Source organism: Rhipicephalus microplus, chromosome 5 (genome assembly GCF_043290135.1).
Source record: "Rhipicephalus microplus isolate Deutch F79 chromosome 5, USDA_Rmic, whole genome shotgun sequence".
Taxonomy (NCBI): Eukaryota; Metazoa; Arthropoda; class Arachnida; order Ixodida; family Ixodidae; genus Rhipicephalus; species Rhipicephalus microplus.
Window position 1 is genome coordinate 53,884,030 of NC_134704.1, and position 19,629 is coordinate 53,903,658.

Here is a 19,629-nt window from a genome sequence, read left to right on the forward strand (position 1 = left end):
TTACCGAGACCCGACGCCGTCCAATCGCCCAACAACTTTGCGTAGCCGCTGGCTCCGTCGTCGGGTTCACTGTCGCTGGAGAACGAAGAAGAAGAAGAAGATGATGACGACGATGACGAGGCCATGTTTAGACGTTTGCGAAGCGGACTTGCAGCGACTGACGTGGTCGGGCAGTGTCCCTGTGCTTAAATAGACATCTTCAAAGGAGAGAAGGAGTGACTCCTCTCTGTACTGCTGTACAGAGTAGGGGTGGAGAGGCTGACGTCACAACGTTGACAATTGGTGTTTTGGGGGAGGCCACGTACGCGCATTACCAAAGCCCGGTTATGGTGACCTCCAGACAGTCATCGTGCAGAAGGCACCCCCCTACAATGGAGTTTTCGAGGATCGATGGTAGCACCAAAGCACACAGCCTAGTGAGTAGAAGCAGAGAAACCGGTCTCGATTTTCGGGAAAGGGTTCACGCATATACAAACACCTCAGAGCAAATGGTGGGCGCAGCTTGGGATGATCCTCCCTTGAGGACGTGCATACAGAACACCTGAGCGCTTTGTTGCGTTCTCCGAACGTCTGAACTTTCTGGTATCTCTGGTGGCCGAAACCAGTGACGACATTTGTGCCATCAAGCTTGTAAACTTTTTTGTAAACATAATGCCCATCGTAGTTCCAATAAACTGATCTTATCATATAGGGGAAAAAAAAGAACTACGTTAACAGCCTGGTTCTCTTCCCGTTAATTGAAAATGTATTTTTTTTGCTGTTTATTTTTCTCCTTCCCTCTAGTTTTTTTTTTTTTTGCTACCAGTTCTCTAACCGTCTTATTTATATCGCGGACATGTTAAGCTTTCTATTGTACCTATAATCCAAGGCTTCATGTAGACTTCCGCCGAACCGTGCACCGGCTGTAAATACCTCTACCCAGGTGTAAACAAAAGCTCTGGCGCGCCCACTGGTCAGGGACGGGTATAATACAGATATATTTAGCCGCTTTTGTAGCGCTCTAATTTTCCACTTCAGACGCGAAAATTAAAACACGTTGCGCAAAGAGAAAGATGCAGTGCTGCCAGGGTTGCGAGTTACATACCAGAAGCTACCGGCGGTATGTCAGGATATGCGAATACCGATCATTCAGAGCACCAGGTCAGACTGTAAACGAGACCGCCTCGGTGAAACAGTGGCTACGTTTCCCTGCTGCTGTGTCGAAGGTTGCGGGTTCGTTCCAGTCGCATTTCGTAGGCCTGCGCGTTGTGCGATAAAGAACACCAGATGGTCGAGATTTCAGGAGCCTTTCACTACGGCGTGACTCACAATCATATCGTGGTGTTGGCACGTAAAGCCCGCTGTATGATACACGGTTTCTTCTCTTTTTTTTTTCTGACTAACGTCACCGACCAACTTTATTTATACATGCGTCTCGATAACTGGGCATGACACCCAAGTAAGGGATTCTAAGATAATAATATTAAAAAAAAAACATCTTCATATCATAGCATTTTTCTAAATGTTCGCATTTAAGTACTTGTTATACATGAGTTCGTTTTGCCGTCGCTTAGATTAAAAAAAAAAAACTTCTAGGGCCGAGTTTACGGCTCACTGACTCATTCACAGATAACTTATTCGCAGATCACTGATCCGTTCACCGTGAATCAAGAGGGAAAGGCAGTAAGTGGGTCGGTTCTGGGTATGCCACAGTGTACTTTGCATAGTAGTTAACGCGCATGCACGACCACGCTTTCCAAACGGCCTTGCCTATTTTTGTCCTTTCTGCGTGTGTCCCGGGCTTTCCCATATCCTTTCTGCCCTTTTCTGTGATGTGAGCTGTGAGGTTTATGGTGGTCTTAGAGTGGGAGAAGCCTTCCGGTGATGGCACACTTCTTTTGGGAAGTATTTCTACTGGCTTCCAAACTAACTCCGAAGTGCCAGTTGTGAATGGAAGTGCCTGCGGTGTTCTGAAGCGGAGCGGGGGTAGAGGAGTTATTCGTCACTGTGCTCGATGACTATGGCGCACGTGGCCTGCCTTGGCGTTTTCAAATCATAGCTGGTGTGTCGCATCGACAATGCGGATGCCCCTCGAGAACTTCGACTTCTGTTGTGGGCTCTGTTCTGCCACTACCACTTCCCTTCCGTTCACACACATACACATGCTCAGTCCAACGCTAAGCTGAAAACGAGCTGGACACAATAATGCCAGGAGAGTGAGAAGAGTGCCAAAGCTGGGTCCCTTATCTATTCTTTATGGTGCATTTGTCACCCAACGCCTGACCTTTCGCGTTTTCTTTCTTTCCTTTTTTTAAATTCCACCGACCACTTTTCTGGCATCTTTAACGTGAGCAAAGGAATGTGAGAGAAGAGAATATTGTTTTTTTTTTTGGCTGCTGTCGAATTCTTTCCCGAAGCGAATGATTTGACAAGTCGTTTTTATTACTTTTTTTAAACTGTCGAAAACTAGTGTTCGGTTTGTCCCTCTGGGAGATTCCAAAGTGTGAGGTTTTCCGGCTCCTGCCGATATAGGCCCGTGTACATGGACGCGACGGGGGCGGGCTGAGTTGAGTGACGGGTTCAGCTTACCTCGACGCGCCCGAGTTTATATGAACTCGCACGGACGAGTTGAGGTGAGCGGTGATCGCAGCGACGTTTTGCGTCGAGGCGAGCCGAAAGCCCGTCTTTCGGTACCGGTTTCCGCTCGTCCAAGCCTGCGCTCTCGCCGCTGTGGGCTGCGGTTGTTTACGCAGTTGTCGCTCTGCCACCGCGATGGCTGTCTTGGTATTTTTTCTCAGTTTGCACCAGCTGTACTTTATGGTTGTGTTGGTGTCTTGGCTAACACTGCACAGCGCGATGGCAGCAGTGGTTCTGTTGCGGCCAGCGCTCGCCGCAGGCGTATCCGCAGCCTGACGCACCGTCCCCTGTTCACCCCTGGCTGATCTCTCCAGGAATTCGCCGTGATTCATGGCTTGTAACGCCTTTCATTTGTGTACCTGATGCTGTGGAAAATCCTTTGAAGCCCTACACGCGAGTCATTTTTTGCAATAGTTGTGGCTTGTCGCTAATACGAATTAAGCGGCGCCCTGAACCTCGTTGAAAACTTTAAATTGAAAACAATAAGCAGTTTTTAAATGAAAATGACTAAAGACCCTCATCAATTGTTGGAACAAAGTGTACAGTTCCACCACAATTAAGTGCACCGTGTTCCTCTTGCCTCAAACGCTCACCCTGTTTGGCTAATCTGATTTCTGTGGCTTTTGGACTGGATGGTGATATCCTTACACGATGAATTTTTAATCTGAGGGCTTGTAATTTCAATTCGAATGCAATATACAATTTTGAGTAAAATTTCTATCGGCTTACGTAAGCGTTTTTTTTAAATTCTTCCAACAGGTCCTTATTTGCTCCCACGTCCACGTCAGGCCCTGTTCCTTCAAACATCTTTCCAGGTCCATGAATATGTCCTTATTTTTTGCCGCTTGCTATCGAGCAAATCACTCAGTTTTTTCTCATTGACTAAAGCTAGCAACGTCGTTATTTCATCATGTGTCCACATGGTGCGTGGAGCCCGCGAGGATGTCATCGTGCCTAGCGTGCGCGTACCGGCCGACAGAGAAAGAGCAACGTCGGAGTGATGGGGACAGGGGAAGCGGAGACCGCGACGGGCGGGAGAGGTCACGAGCCGTCAACTCAGCGCGACCGGTTATACATGCCCTTTCTGAGCGCGGCGAGTTCGGTGAACCTACCCCCTGTCTCCGGGTCGACGGGACTCGCCGCGACGACTCTCCGCCCCGACGCGTCCGCTTATACATGGGGAGGGCGAGTCTAGAAAACCTGTTTATTTCGACTCAACGCGCCCTCGTCGGGTCAATGTAAACGGGCCTTATGTCTGCTGCCTGAGGCGTTCCTATTCAGCTCTAGGTTCAGTGGCGAGAAACACGGAAGCCGTAATATGTCCCGTTTCGCTTGCTCCTAGACCATCGTGAAAACGACGGATCTGTGTGACTGATTGATATCTGAATCATTTGAACCGAAGTCTTATTCGTTACCTATTGCTTCTTTTATTTCGTCACATGGTAACCGCAAATTAAATTAATACAGTGGCTGGTGTTTAATGTCATAAACCACCATATGATTAGGAGAGACGCCGTAGTGGGGGGGCTTCGGGAATTTTGACCATCTTTCCTTCTAAAATGTGCACCTATAAGCACACAGGCCTCAAGCATTTTTGCCTCCATCGAAACTTGATGACCACTACGACACTGGACATGGTGCAGATATCGGTCACCAGCCGCACAACTATATCCTCTCTCCACACTTTTGGAGTGAAGTTACTGTAAATTACCGAATAGAATTAAATTCTTGTCCCACGACGATAATCTTCATTCCTCTCGCGTGCCTTTTCTTAAAGGGGCCCTGAAACACTTTTTTGAGTAACCATACAATTGATGCACTGGAAAATTTCAAGAATCTGTCCAGTACGAGCGGAGTTACAAAGATTTGTCATACGGTGCAATCGCATTCTCTCTTCTCCCGTCCCTACGAAAGCGCTGGAAGCTGAGCAGAGAGGAATGGGAGGGGCAAACGAAAAATGGCATTCGTGCCTCGTGATCTTGAGTATCTTTTTCTTTTTTTTCTTCGAATACGCAGCTATTTCAGTGTGATCGCCCACGCACGCATGGACGAGTGACTGCCTCTCGCGGCGGCCTCTGTAACAACTGAGCGCGCCATGTTCAAATCGGCCAATGTCTAATAGAAGGGCTTACTGGGCTTATTTTCTATGATTTGTCGAGAGAAGAGAAAGCTATTTTTAGCTGACTTTTATCATTTATGGTGAATTCCAGGACGCTTGCTGCGCTATAATATTTTGCTCGCGTGTTGTCGGGAGCCACTGCTAGCGATCGGCAGCGTTTTCTGACCAAGCTCAAAAAGTGTTGCACAGCGCCTTTTAAATTATCGCTTGCTCGTCTGACATCACTCCTGGTCAAAAACAATGCACACGGTGTCAGGGAGACAAAGTATCGTGCATATAAAATGTAGTAAAGACGTGTGAAATTCAGCGTCATTCTGTTCTTTTTTCTTTCTCTAGAGATTACATTCCACGCTGTCATCGACAAATCCAAATTCATTAGATGTAAAATATTTCAGCTATCTCAGCCCACTGCTACCACAACGCTGCTTCGGTTATTTCTTCGGGCCATTCACGTGCAGTGGGCTCGCGTTATTCGTCGAAGAAGCAAGAGAAGAAGAAACGATGGACAGCTCGGAAGAAGGCTCGCTTCCATTTCCTGCGACAGCTGGATTTGGACGTTCCTCCGCGGGACCTGAAGTACAGGGTTGGAGTCCACCTTCTCCTTGGAGCCCCCCGCAAGCAAGATGGCGTTGGGAACTCCCGCATGGCTCGGAGAGAACCTTCAGAGGCGCACCCAAGGACGGAAGCTACGTGGCTGATGCTGGCAGTTCCTTTATTTTATATCCACGTACACAAAAACTGTCCGAAGAGCCCACCCGATTCTACGATGACACCAGGGCCACCCGTCGTCGCCACGCCAGTTTCCCATTGAGGCCTCTCGCCACAGGTCGCGCTGTCCGTGTGAGGGGTTGAGTGTCGCCCGGGCCAAGCACACCATCTCAACGACCCCACCGATCCCGAGTGCAATCGATCGAACTAGATGAACGGTAGAATGACACCTTGCTACGGGCAGCACAACAGCACTTCACTCGCGTCCTGTACCGAGACGGGGATGACGGCATGACCTCCAGAAGCACACCGTCACTCGAAGCTCCCGCCACTTTCACGGACTCCAGGTTCACTTCCCGCGCGCGAGCGCCGGAACGGCTGCAACAGAGGATGACAGGGGCACGAAGGCGACGCGTGACCTCTGTTCCACCAAGAGTGCGCGCCGCGTTGGTCTCGAAGAATGGGACGTTGTCATATCCGCCCTCTCCCCCGATAGATGAATTCACGGAAATCCCTCCGGTGGACCTGGTTCTATTCGAGCTTCCCAAGTCGCTTACTGCAGGCGTGCAACAACCCCCCTATTCATCAGTACTGGCTCCGAAAGCTTCACCACCCAAAGGCATCCGCGTAGTTACGATGCATGATCCCGTGGCAGAAATGGAAGACATTCGTTCCGTGTCACCGCCATCGATGGCAACAGGTATTGAACCTACGGGATGTCCGTCAGGCGTGGAAGAGCCACCTGCGTCGTCTGCAGAGCCTGCTACAAATGATCGAACTACATGGCTGAAGATCTGGGTCCTCTGCGTAGCCATCGTGACAACACTGAGTATTCCCTTAGGAACTGTCATCCTTTCCTATCTATTAACGCCTCTACAAGACATAAGCAACCTTACGGTTGGCCCTGCTGGCCCTACGACAAACCCTGGGCCTGGTAGTACGATGGTACCTACGTATACTTTTCCGATACCTCTGAACCCGTCAACTGTAGATCCCTGGAATGGGGTGCCGCAAGACTGTTGTAGGGGACCGATAGTGGAGGACAATACCCCAAAAGTGAGTCCGCAGACCTCCCCTCCTTCACTCGAGTCAAGTGTTACCTCCGTATTCTGCCTTTATAACAATGCCAGGTTTTACAGGGGAGGGGGGGGGGGGCATCTACGATTTCTTGCCGCAAAACTTACCCTTTGCCCTCTGCCGAAACATAGTCTACTGGTCATTCGGTGTCAGCGACGGCGTTCCGATCAGCCGCGTTGAGAGCTTCGACCGCTGGTATACGGACTGGAAAAGCTCAGTGATGTCGCCAACATATCTGGCGTTCCTGGCGTCCGAATCCTATTGTCCATTGGTGGTTACATTGGGGACTACGCCCAGCTGTCCCTTTTGGGGAGAGATGCCACAGCTCTGTCTCGCTTCGTTCACCACACGATGGCGCTGATGAAATCCCACTTCCTTCACGGCGTCGTCATTCACTGGATCGAAGGTGAACCTCTCTGCAAGTACAGTAATGTCGACGACGGGGAGGTGTTGCGTGCCGTGTTCTGGAAGCTTCGAGAAATCTTTCGACTCAACAGCTTTCAAGGCCAGCTCGCTGGCATCGTTTCAGCCGGCACAACGGCTAGGAATGCGGTTGTTGACACCATACTCGACTTGATCGATTTGGTATTTATAGAGGCCCGGGACGAATGGTACTCAGTGCCCGTCAATCATGAAGTGTGCTATTCATGGGTTGGTGCGATATTAAGTTTATTGCTGTAAGTCTCCGCTTACAAAAACAACGTGGCCAAGTTCGGCGTAGTCATGAGCGCGGCACCGTTGGTGCTGGATGCGCATTTGTCGTCTCTAAATGGAACAGTGTTCGACCGGATATTGATGTCTTCGATTTACGGGAGTTGTCCAGGAGTAGGCACCGCGTGGGACATGTGTCGACCAGGTCACCGGTGTTGCTTCGTATTGTCACTATACGGTACAGGTTGCCTCGCTTTGAGAGACGCACAGCCAACCAAACTACAGGTGTACTTGATCCCCGGCCAGATGGTGATGAGGTACCTGTTCTTGATGAATGGGACTGCACCGCGCGTTTATCGCCGCATGCTCCTTGTAGACGTGGACTTGGACAATTACGCGAATCAGAGCGGTAACGCTTTACTGGACTACTGGCTTACCCGTTACGTAGACGAGGTGCTAAATCTGACAAGTTTCACCTTCATTTTCGGCAGCTTTTTTTTTTTTTTTGCTGACGCTTGTAATATATCAGCCGAAATGCTTATTCTATTTTTCTTGTTTGAAATCGTTTTTCATTCCAACTGCATGTTACTGATAGGAAAGCTCAGGCTTTAGTACATAGCCGTGAAATATAGTTGCCGTCAGGTTGTGCCTCGAACGTGCATTTGGAAAAAAAAGTGGTAGAGATTGAGAACTAGCCTGGTAATATTGCCACATTGAATATGCAGCACCAAGAGAACCTCGTCTTATCATATCAGCTATAGCAATGTCACAGTACGCATGTGGGTGTAATAATGTACAATACGGTTTTTTTTTTAATCGGAGTGCTAAATGCGAAACAATTAGTCTTGGGGTGTAGCCGTCTTAGAACTGCGTGGTAATCATTACGTGGTGTTGAGTCCTAAAAAAAACTCAAGAAATATAAATATAGGTGATAACGATGATGTGACTGCAACAACAGTGCATATGTGTAACCATTTTGATAAATATGCCGAACTACATTGGCCTGTGGGGGATCTGCTTCCTCCGTAGTGAATGTATGTAGAATGCGATAAAAAATAAAAATATTTACGTAGGGGACACAAAGAAGAAGAACTCCGAATATGCCAATAATTGGAACATATTCATCTTGGAGTTCTTTAGCGCTGCTTTGGAATGACTGTGCATGCAGCGCTGTGAAAAATGGGCATCGCAACTGAACTTCGAGAGAGACGATGGAAGCTTGCTACATTGACAAACTTGAAGAAAAGTGCGCCCTCCGCGGTGGTCCAGCGGCTAAGGTACTCGGCTGCTGACCCGTACGTCGCGGGTTTGAATCCCGGCTGCGGCGGCTGCGTTTCCGATGGAGGCGGAAATGCAGTAGGTCCGTGTGCTCAGATTTGGGTGCACGTTAAAGAACCCTAGGGGGTCGAAATTTCCACGGCCCTCCACTACGGCGTCTCTCATAATCATAGGGTGGTTTTGAGACGTTAAACTTTACATATCATTAAAAGAAGAGTGCGTCAGTCACTGTTACGTAATCCGGGCGACGCTAACACGGTCCCGAAGGCGCCACTGCTATGAACTCCGCCGGGAAGGTCACCAGCCGTTTGGTAGCGTAGGTTTCTCAGCTCGCGACTGCTTCTGCGCAGAGCTGATAGATGAGCGGACGAGACGACGGTGACTTAAAGCAAGGTTTATGTACAGCAAAGTAATAGAGGCGTTGCAATTTCGGCACTGGGGCCGACAGTTTGGAGACTCGAAGAGCCAAGCTCTCTTCTCTGACACATATATAGATCTACTGCTGACGACGCGCCACAGGGCTGTTTTTAAGGCACCGGGAGGATCCTTTGAGTAACCAAACGTCCAACCAGAAGCGCCGCTGGTCGTGAGGTCAGAATCCTCCAATGGGGCTCGCCGCTGGGCCGCGTCATTCTCATCAAATCCGGAGCCGCTGCGCGCGGTTGTAGCCATAGAGTTTCCTACAATACTTACTAGAGGGAACTCTGGCGCTAGTGTCTATGGGAGCTGCAACGCACGGCGCTTCAGTGAGCATGGGAATGATGGGTAGTACACACATTTGTCTAATATTCGTACTTTTGGCCTGCTTTTGGCTCCGTGTGTGTTCGTGTGGCTTGGAGCCGTTTACTTACGAAACAAGTATTAGTAAATGTTCAGCGGTTGCGCTTCGCCGTTCTATTTTTTTACACTTACTTTCCAAATCGGCTCACAAGGTTCAAAAGGGTTCAGTCTTTCTTGCAAAACAAAACCGAAACACAGCAATAAGCGAAGCCGCAAGTACGATATGCCGCCCGCAAGTACGAAGACTAGGCAAATGTGTGTACTACCCATCATTCCCATGGTCGCTGAACGATTGATTTTGAGAAACACTATGGTTGCAGCCAAGGACCAGTGACGTCGCTACGCATTGCGTAAGACTCGCCAGAGTGGAAGGCGCCGATTGCTACGACGGGCTCTTGGGCTGAGGGGACTCGCTGTGCATTGCGCGACAATCAGGCGCCGCCGCGTGATGACGTTGTTGAGTTGATCGCGTCAGGCGGGCTCGCGTGCTGGCCTTGACACAGATTGCCTTTTTCGGAGGCATGGACGTTAGGTGTGGACTCGCAGGCGTAACAGCACCAATCGGTTGTCTTGATAAACTACTAAAGTTCGTTCCTGTCTTCAGATCATTGAGCGAGGGGTGTCATGTGCGCTGTTCATGATTTTTTTACTAGATTGTGCAGATCTGCGGGTTTTGGTGTAGGTGTTGAAAAAAACAGATTGTACCTGTCCGTGTGTTTATCATTTTTGCCCCGTGTGCTTACACGAAAACTTCAAGATCAACACAAAACAGCGTCATTCAATCATTTTATCATTTAGGTGCACACATACAAAAATATTAACGCGAAAGTGTTAGGAACCTTGTTTCGCTGAAGTTCTGCCATCGGCGTCGTTAGTTGTGAGCGAAAAATCATCCTTGCGTGACCGAAAATTTGAGAAACATGCAAATAAAGTTAAAAAAATGTCGGGTGTGTGGGGACCGAACCCGGGTTCTTTGTGTGGCAAATGGGTGTTCTACCACACAACCATTTTTTTTTCCTTTATTGCCTTCTTGACTCAGGTCAAGCTAATATGACAATCACTATCACACGTGTTTCATGCGTGATAACGCGTCAAACAAAGATATTACATCTTCAACACAGTCGGTAGTCTTATACACATCTCGCACTTTTATAACAGCTTCCACGAAACACTCATTAACGGATAGAACTCTCACATCACAGTGTCTGTACGATAGCATACTACGCCAAACCGAATGAAGACCAAGTAAAAATATAACATCCAAATTTTGCACAGAACTATCACAAGGCAAAAAAACGAATTCCATATGAAGTAAGAGGTAAATCTTTTTTTAAAGTCCTCTGTAAAATGTCCCAAAAGAAAATAGCGTTCTTACAATCAATAAACACACGTTCAATGGTCTCAGGTTTGTTACACAGGAGACAGCTGCTTCCCCATGGTACATACATCCCTCTCTCTTCAAGCCACGTTTTTACTGGCAAGGTTCCCGTATGAAGTTTTAAAAAGAAGGTTTTCACATTGGGTGGTATACACATGTTTTTCACTCGCTTTAGTACGTCAGTAGGTCTTTCATTAAATTCCGAGAAAAAGAAAGATAGGCATGGTTGTGTGGTAGATTACCTAACTAATCTACCACACAACCATGCCTCTCTTTTTTTTTCTCGGGATTCAATTAAGGATTTGCGTAATAAAGACCAAATGAAACAAACGAATTTACAATCACTTGGCTACTATAAGCGCTCAAGCGTTACTAAGATACACGCAATGGCTAAGACAGCATGAGTTCTTCGCATCAATAGTTCTTCTCATGGTCTTACACAAACAAGAAAGGGGTGAGGCCAAACACCTCACCAAGATGAAGTACCAGTCCCGTGTAATGTCTAGGTCGTCATAAACGTCCTTGATGTGAATAGCCTTTCGAAAGAAGTGTGTGCTAGAAGAGGTGGTGTTCTACATTACGGTCCTACATATGCGTCTTCCATAAGTTGCGCATACCCGTGAGAAAAACGTATCATGTGGCACTTCATCATGCGATGCTGGTAGGAGATAACGTATGGTGTGAAAATAAATGACAAAACGTTTTTTTCAGTGCTCGCTGAAGGACATCCCAATACAGAAGCGCGTTTTTTGTTGCTAACAAAGCAATGTTCAATCGTTTCGGGCACATTACATAGACGGCAGTTGACAGAAGGAACAAAAGTACTTTTGTTTTTCACCATGTGTTAACCGGCAATGTCTCAAAGTGGAGTTTATAGATGAATGTTGCAGAATTCGGTGGAAAGTACAATTTTTTCTGCTAACTCGTTTTGACACATCGTGAGGCTGAGGATCGGAGTACAGTGACCGGTACAACGAAGGCGGGAAGAGCACATTTAGTAGATCCTTGTACAGTACCCTGCGCGATACTCTGTACGGGTATTATACAGAAAAAACGATCTTTAAGAAACTGAACTGCGATGTAAACTTCCTGCATGAATTCCCATAAATACGGGCGTTCAGAGAGAAATTGGATGAAGCAGTTAAGCCTGGCAAGCGATCAACAAGTGTATGCCCTGCATGAATGAAGGGCTTACAGGACGAGAATTGTCTCGACAGCCATGCCTCTGCCTGTGAACGCAGTGGAAACAACTTCCTGTGCTTGGAAATGCAGTGAAAGCAACTTTCATACTTTATAAACACACGCGTCCTGTGTACATGTTTCACAATACAGCATGAAATACTGCCGTTATATGGTGCGTCGGACATGGCCATCGGGCGTCAGAACAAGGAGTTATTATGATTGCTTATTTTAAAGCCAGTCACCCACTACAAAAGGCACACATGATACTGCGCCTGTTCCTTTAAGGCCACATAGTGGGCGCTGTTAGGGGTATGAAGTCGATGGCAGGTAGGGCGGGTTTTCTTTAGGGTTGCTGGCTCCCGGCCGTCGTCCACATAGCCGATGCTCGCCAGTGAGGAAAGGCGTTCTTGGAGATAGAACGAAGGTTTATTTACATGACAAGAAAGCTGATGAAACTGTACAGAGATTCAGCAGAGATTGAGTGCATATTTACAAATGTCTATAGGGCTTTTATAGCCCGTCGTTTTGTGCACACGTCAGTCCTAAGAAGGCGGAGACCACTCTTGCCGCGAATCAGGTGACGTGAAGTCTTAGTGCTCCACCCACCAGAAAGGGGGCAGGCATTTGGACCACGTACTCTGCTGATGAGAAACACCTACGAAAATGTCAAATGCGTAGCACGAGCGCACTTCACAAAGACGCTCCCGGCCCACGCCTTCAAGACATCGCAGGGTGAGGAGGTATAGTCTGGTGGAGAGGGGAAAGCTGAGCTCCCGCAGGGAGATGGCCGCTGACACGAACGTTAGCAGTGGTCCATGGCTGCTTTCAAGCCGCTCAAGGCTTGAAACAGTGTATAACTGGACGATTTTGAAGACTAATCTGGTTGGTTATAGGTTGTTTGCAGCCCTTAACTATAGGGAATGCGGGTTGGTTAAATCGGTTGTTTATATTCGTCGCTAGACTTTAGTTAGGCAATGCTAGGTCTAGACAATGCTAGGTGGGTGGGCATGCAGGCTAGTGGGCAGGCAGGCAGATCTTTAGGCATCGCTGTCGTGCGCGATGAACGATTTTTATGGTGTTCATCTGTCGCAATTCCAAAAGAACAGCGCTTGCTGCGAAAAGACGCTTGATAAGCGAGAGGACAAGCGAAGTGAAAGTGGAGGTGGGAGTCCCATTTTCAAATTCCGGCACCAAAGGATGTGACGACTCATATTTCGATGGCGTTTGTTAGGACCTGCGATTGCGATGGCAGTACAGTTAGATGGGGTCGCCCTCGCTTAATGCGCGGCGTAGCCTAAACAGACAAATAAATCACACAAGTGCACGCCTAGAATTCTCGTGTGTTCACATTGTTTGAAAGAAACGTTTCAGTGCGTCGCTCCGTTGTTCTTAATCGGTGAACATGAAACTCGTCGTCTTTTTATGCAGCCGTGGTTAACACACCATGTTTCAAGAGGGAAAGAGACATATGGTAGAGAAAGGCAAAGGGGTAACCCAGGTAAATGTGATACTGCCAATTTCGTCTAAATACGAAAAAAGAAAAAGAAGCAGAAAAGCTTTCACGTCTGTGACGTCGCGTGCGCAGATTTTGGCGCGAAATTTAAAAGCCGGAACTATGACATTGTTTTTGTTTTCTTCCTATTGATTGATTGATTTGTGGGGTTTAACGTCCCAAAACCACTATATGATTATGATAGACGCCGTAGTGGAGGGCTCCGGAAATTTTGACCACCTGGGGTTCTTTAACGTGCACCCAAATCTGAGCACACGGGCCTCGACATTTCCGCCTCCATCGGAAATGCAGCCGCCGCAGCCGGGATTTGAACCCGCGACCTGCGGGTCAGCAGCCGAGTACCTTAGCCACTAGACCACCGCGGCGGGGCAGTGTTTTCTTCCTATTGCTAAATCTTACGGTGGCGAGGTTAACTAGTGCAGTGTTTTCCTAGTATAACTCGTCAGTCTAAACTGATTTGTTGTTTCACTTTAGCGCCCCTGGAAACTGTATTTTGAAACGCGTTTGCCTGGTTACGGTCGACCTTCTGTACTGAGACACTGCGAAACCCTGCAGGTCCTGTTCCGTGCGCTGTTTGAGAACTCGTGCACCGTTTATAAAGCACGGACACTCGAAGCTTTCCGGTCTCCTCGGAACAGGCGGATGTATCCTCTATCCTTTGTAATGTATGCATTGACGCACGGGTGAGGAATGTTTTTTTTTTTTTTTTTTGCCCTGGCACACGCAACACGCTTCCGCGCGGCCAGAGTTCCGAGGCCTTGCGTGTTTACTATAGGGGGTGATTACAAAAACTTCAAGCGGGAGCTTTCGAATTGTTGTGAAACGTCTCGCGCATCCGGTGACTGCGGTGGCCTTACGTTACGCAGAGATGGTAAACACAGGCAAGCGTTCTTGGGAATTTGCAAGACAAGATCGAGTGTCAGCGCTCACAAGCTTAGTGTTTTAGTTGACAATTTGTTTAAGGAAAGAAACTCGCTTATATTGAAGTGACGTATAATGAATCACTTTATGCATGGAATAGTTGCGAAATCTCCTGAATATGCTTTCGAATATGAAATCTTCGATTCATCGAATTCCCTGCATGTAGAATGTTTCGTGATCCGCTACTGATGCAGTGTATCCACCGCGTGTGTGTGTGTGTGTGTGTGTGTGTGTGTGTGTGTGTGTGTGTGTGTGTGTGTGTGTGTGTGTGTGTGTGTGTGTGTGTTTCGTGCGACTATTAAATTGTTCACTTGTTTTGTACCTCTTTATATAGTACCTATTGTTATATGGCATGTCGGTGACAACTCAAAATATACAATGATAGATGCGCATTTGGATGCTTCAAGTGGGGAACCTACGTGTTTCACTAGTTTCTTATCGCGATATGCTTGCGTAACAGTGTTATGACTCTATTACCCATGGCAACCTTTCGCCAACCCCCGACTTCTTTCTCTCTTATACCCCTGTCACACGGCCACCACCAAACTCCGTTGAACGCCGTCAACGTAAATCTCTCCTAGGGGGTTCGACGGAGAAGGAGTTGTGGCAGTGTTACACGGCATCGTGACGGCAATGACGAGGTTGTAACAGTTGCCGCGAGGGGGCTCAGCTGGCGCTGTTTGATTTTCGGAAAAGTATTCCAATTTGATCCCTTTTGATTTTTTGTGAATCCTCGTTATGCGGTTTTTACAAAAAAGCACTATTAAGTAAGTATGCGACTAACAAACCATCAAAAATAATTTCAAATAAAAACGCATTTGATAAATGTAGCAATGCTGCTAGTGACGCTGGCCACATTGTGCTTCTAGTTGTTTTGTTGCCTGTGTACATGCCCGGTACGAAAGTTCTTACGTTTCCTTGCCTCGTGAGCGCACATTTTGTGTTCTTCAGCCTTGAGTGACACAGCGGACGACGTGAGGATGTGGTGCGATATTGCGCTAATAATGACGTTGATCGGCTGGCGCCGGCCGGCCCGACTCGCGAGGCACGGTGTGTAGGGAATCGGTGTTGAGAGTAAGTGAACTCTGGCGGGCGTAAATATTGTAAACAAACACGCGTTATGAATGAGTAATACAACGAAAGAACGTTTAATATTGCTAAAATGTATTATTCTTTCACTGCGGCTACTTAGTGCTCGAAATTTTTCTCTAACCTTCAGACTGCTGAGGACGAGAGTACCTCGTTTTGCTGCGAAGGGAGATCGTTGAACGTCCTTTGCGAAATGCTCCGTTCACCTTCGTTTGCGTAAGGGTGGCCGTGTGACACCGACCGCATATTCGTTGTCGTAAAGACGAGGGAGTTAAACGGTCTTCATGGGTGCCCGTGTGACAGGGGTATTATACTGACACGTCGCCGCGTTGTGGCCGCAGCGTTCTATGGCATTTCCGCTTTGCAGTAATCGATGACGTGCGTCAGTCGTGCTAGTTCTGTCGCCGCGAAGGACAGCACCACGTGCGAGTTTAGCTGAACCTTTGCCTGTCGTTTTTTAAAAGACACTCAAGGTTAATATCAAGTTATTATTACTAACTTTTCCTTCATCGAGAAAATGACAACTGTGGACGTGAAGAGAAGGAAAAAAAACATGCAGAACGGAGCCTCAACAAAAAGGACTGTTGATGATGCAACCTTTTGACAGAGCTGATTGTATGCACGTGACGTCATAGTCACGTCATATATTGAAAGGCGTCTATACGTTCGTGTGCCTATCAGTCTAGTTTAAATTGAAGGAATGTGTTCAAAGAATGGAAGTTACTTTCCGAATTCTGATAACGTTCCTCAAACACAAATCGGGCAACTACGACACTTCGTATCGAAAAAAATTCACAACACTAATCGTTAACGACGCTTGGTTACGAAACGCCGTATTGTATTAGGCATTCTCAGCGGTGACGAATGGCTCCGCAAAGCTTCTCGATACCTGATCGACTGCATACTAGACTTGCACAAAAATAATAGTAAAATGACGGTGCGCGCACGTGGCTGAAAGGTAACAGCCGAAGGTAGGCGTATGGATGCCAAGGGTCGGTGGCTTTTAACGTTTAGCCCGCACCTTACCGCTGTAATTTATGGCGAACTGATATAAGCCAAGTTAATACGCGATATAAGTATCCAACTATACACCCGCATATTGCGCCCGAATGATTTGGCTGCAGCATCAATAAATGATAGAGTCATCGCCTGTCATCTATCGATGACTATGCATGGATAGTACGACATTTCTGTGTGTTCATTTCGTGTTTATCCCTAAGCTATATGAACCCATCCATAATATCGCGTCCATGTCGTGCGTGAGGCCAAACACGCGTAATCAATCGTCACTGGGACATGGGGCGCTTGGTGTGAATGGTTGAGTGAAAGACGCTATGATGTCTGATATATAGAGGGTTATCACGTGCCAAAACTTTTACTTGCAATGTGGACGCGGTACATTGGAGGACTTCGGATTGTAGTTTTGACTGTAAGAAAACTACATAGAAATCAGTTTGTACCAGGCTTGCATAATGCTACTTCTAAATCTAAGTTCTGAGGGCTTGAACTTATGAAGCAATGGAATTCTTCAAAAATTCGAAAAACAGTTAGGGACCTGTACGGTAGTATTTTCAGAGCTTACCGATACATCCTTCGAAAGACATCCATGAAAGTCTTGCGTGGTTTCACTTGGTCGCGGGTAAGACTATCCGGTGAGATGGCGCCATTTTTACTCTGGAGGGCGTTATGCTAAAGTTAATATAATGCGTTCGCGTCCCGACAGACTTTGGCTCTTGCTACCGCGTTATGCAAATAGTGCAGTATTTACGGTTAATTCCGTCTGAATTCCGGTTGCACGGCGGAATGAAACAGCTAGGCGGAAACATTGCGCAACGCGACAGAATGGAAAGACATAAATAAATAAACATAGATTGATTGATTGATAGATAGATAGATAGATAGATAGATAGATAGATAGATAGATAGATAGATAGATAGATAGATAGATAGATAGATAGATAGATAGATAGATAGATAGATAGATAGATAGATAGATAGATAGATAGATAGATAGATAGATAGATAGATAGATAGATAGATAGATAGATAGATAGATAGATAGATAGATAGATAGATAGATAGATAGATAGATAGATAGATAGATAGATAGATAGATAGATAGATAGATAGATAGATAGATATCGATCATACAGGCACCAGGTCCTTACACGCCAAACCTTGCATACTCTGATTTTCTAGGTTGTGCAAGGGCGCATTCATTCTTTCTTCATTTTTTTTTTTTTTGGAACGCATGCTTCGTTTCTCTTCTCCGTCATAAGCGTTGGTAACTCGAGAAGGCCGGGGTTACGGACAGGCGCATGTAATTTGGATTTTTTTCCGCCTCTGAGCCCTAAGGTGTTTGAAATTAATACGCCATTTTGGTGGTGGCATTTCGCTGCTCTCTGTGTGTGTGTGCTTGACGACGTATCATTGTGCGGCCTTTTGCTGAATGCTGTCGCTCGCTCTTTTGCTGCAGTGTCGCCACCCTCGTCGGGGCTGCAGCAGCCGGGCCTGGACGAAGAGCTGCTGACCGACGACCGGTGTCTACAGCTCATGCTGGCCGTCCGAGAGGGTCACATGACCGGAGACCAGGCGCTGAACAGGGTGGGTCTCGCCGAATGGTCGATCTTTGCGAATGGAACTGGGATGCAACGACGAAGAGCGCTACAGTTTTTAGCGTAGCTCACTCACTCGCTCACTCACTAACTAACTAACTAACCAACTAACTAACTAACTAACCAACTAACTGACTGACTGACTGACTGACTAACTAACTCACTCACTCACTCACTCACTCTTGTCTTGTATGTGAAAACTATAATTGTTCACGCATGTTGCATGGCCCACTTATTGAAGCACGTGGCAGTATCCTGTGGCACACTGCATATAGATAGATAGACAATTCCCTTGTTTAGCTTTCATCCTTGTCGACTGCAAGATCCTTACAACTAACGGGATATTTAAATGTAACTTATTCTAAGAAACTATCAGGACAATCGTCCTTTACCAATTAAAAAGGTGCATAGCATGGCATCGTTGACGTTATCCCAGGGCCAGTTCAAATTATGAAATTTGCAGATGACTGCATATTGTACCACGAGGTTGTTTGTCGAGAGGACTGGGAACTTTTAAGCACTAGCCATGCATCATATCGTTCATTCATGGTGCAAGCGATGAGACATGAAGCTAAATAAATAAAAAAGAAAACAGTATTTATGCATACAACGAAAAAAAGACATAGACGGTTGTTTTCTTACAGTCTTCCAACCAACTCTCTTGTTGAGGTGAATGAATATAAGTATTTGGGAGTGACCTTAACTAACAACCTCAGCTGGAATTCTCATATTAGTAACATTCATGCTTCCGTTCTTTTCGCAAATTTTGTATTCTGCGACATAAGCTAAAACAGGCGCCGCCAGAAACCAAACTTCTTGCACAGTGCTTGCACAGTGAAAAGCACCAATCAGGGCCAAATTGGAGTGCGCTTGCGCCGTTTGGGATCCTCACGCCAACCACAATATGTATGCATTTGAAATGCTTCGGAGCAAGGCTCTGGTAATTAGTTTTTCTAAATTCTGAAGCAACGGCAAACCGACAGCTCTCAAGGATAGTATACAATGGTGTGCAAACTTTGAAAATGTGACATAAAATATTCAGGCTTGAATTTATTTTTCTCCTTAAATGTAACAAACTATCGTTTCAACCAGCTCCGTATCTACATCGTTAGCAACAAGACTAACCAGACATTATCACTTTGAGTCCCTTACTTCATATCAAACAAGAACCAACACCTTCAAGTTTTCTTTTTTTTCTCTCGCACTTTTAATGAATAGAAGCACTGCCATTTTTGTTAATTGATTAAGTTCAATTGATGTACCAGATTACATTGTAATGTATAACGTTTAAGTGGAAATGTATGTGTCTGTGTGCTTATTTTTTGTTTTTATTTTTAATCTTATACGTTTTGTTATGTAATTGTGCCCTTCCTGTCTGGGCCCATGTTGGCCTGCAGTATGTTGTAAATAAATAAATAAAATAAATATTTGCAAATGAATGAACCTTTTATTCCGTCATATTAACGAAAAAAATTGTACGCGTTGTTACTTGCTGAATAATTACCTGCTAAACTTTGATTTAATCAACGTTAGTGTGTAAATATAGATGTTTTCAGCAAATTATGTCGTCTCCTTCTTCGAAGAAGTCTCCTCTGCCGAGACCGTATTCCATTGTATAGCTCACATCGTCTACGAAGAAATTAGCTCAGTTAAGATATCAAACCAAGTGCAAGACCAGTACAACTAACGGTAAATTCATATA

The 19,629-nt window shown here is 46.4% G+C and overlaps 1 protein-coding gene across 5 annotated transcripts in view; it reads left to right on the forward strand.

The window, feature by feature from the left end:
• LOC119174539 (SAM and SH3 domain-containing protein 1) overlaps positions 1 to 19,629 on the forward strand; it is a 347,279-nt gene that overhangs the window by 227,286 nt on the left and 100,364 nt on the right. For all 5 annotated transcript variants that reach the window (XM_037425489.2, XM_075895480.1, XM_075895481.1 and 2 more), the window contains one exon: positions 17,789 to 17,916. In XM_037425489.2, the coding sequence (XP_037281386.2) occupies positions 17,789 to 17,916 (128 nt within the window). The remainder of the gene's footprint in view (positions 1 to 17,788; positions 17,917 to 19,629) is intronic.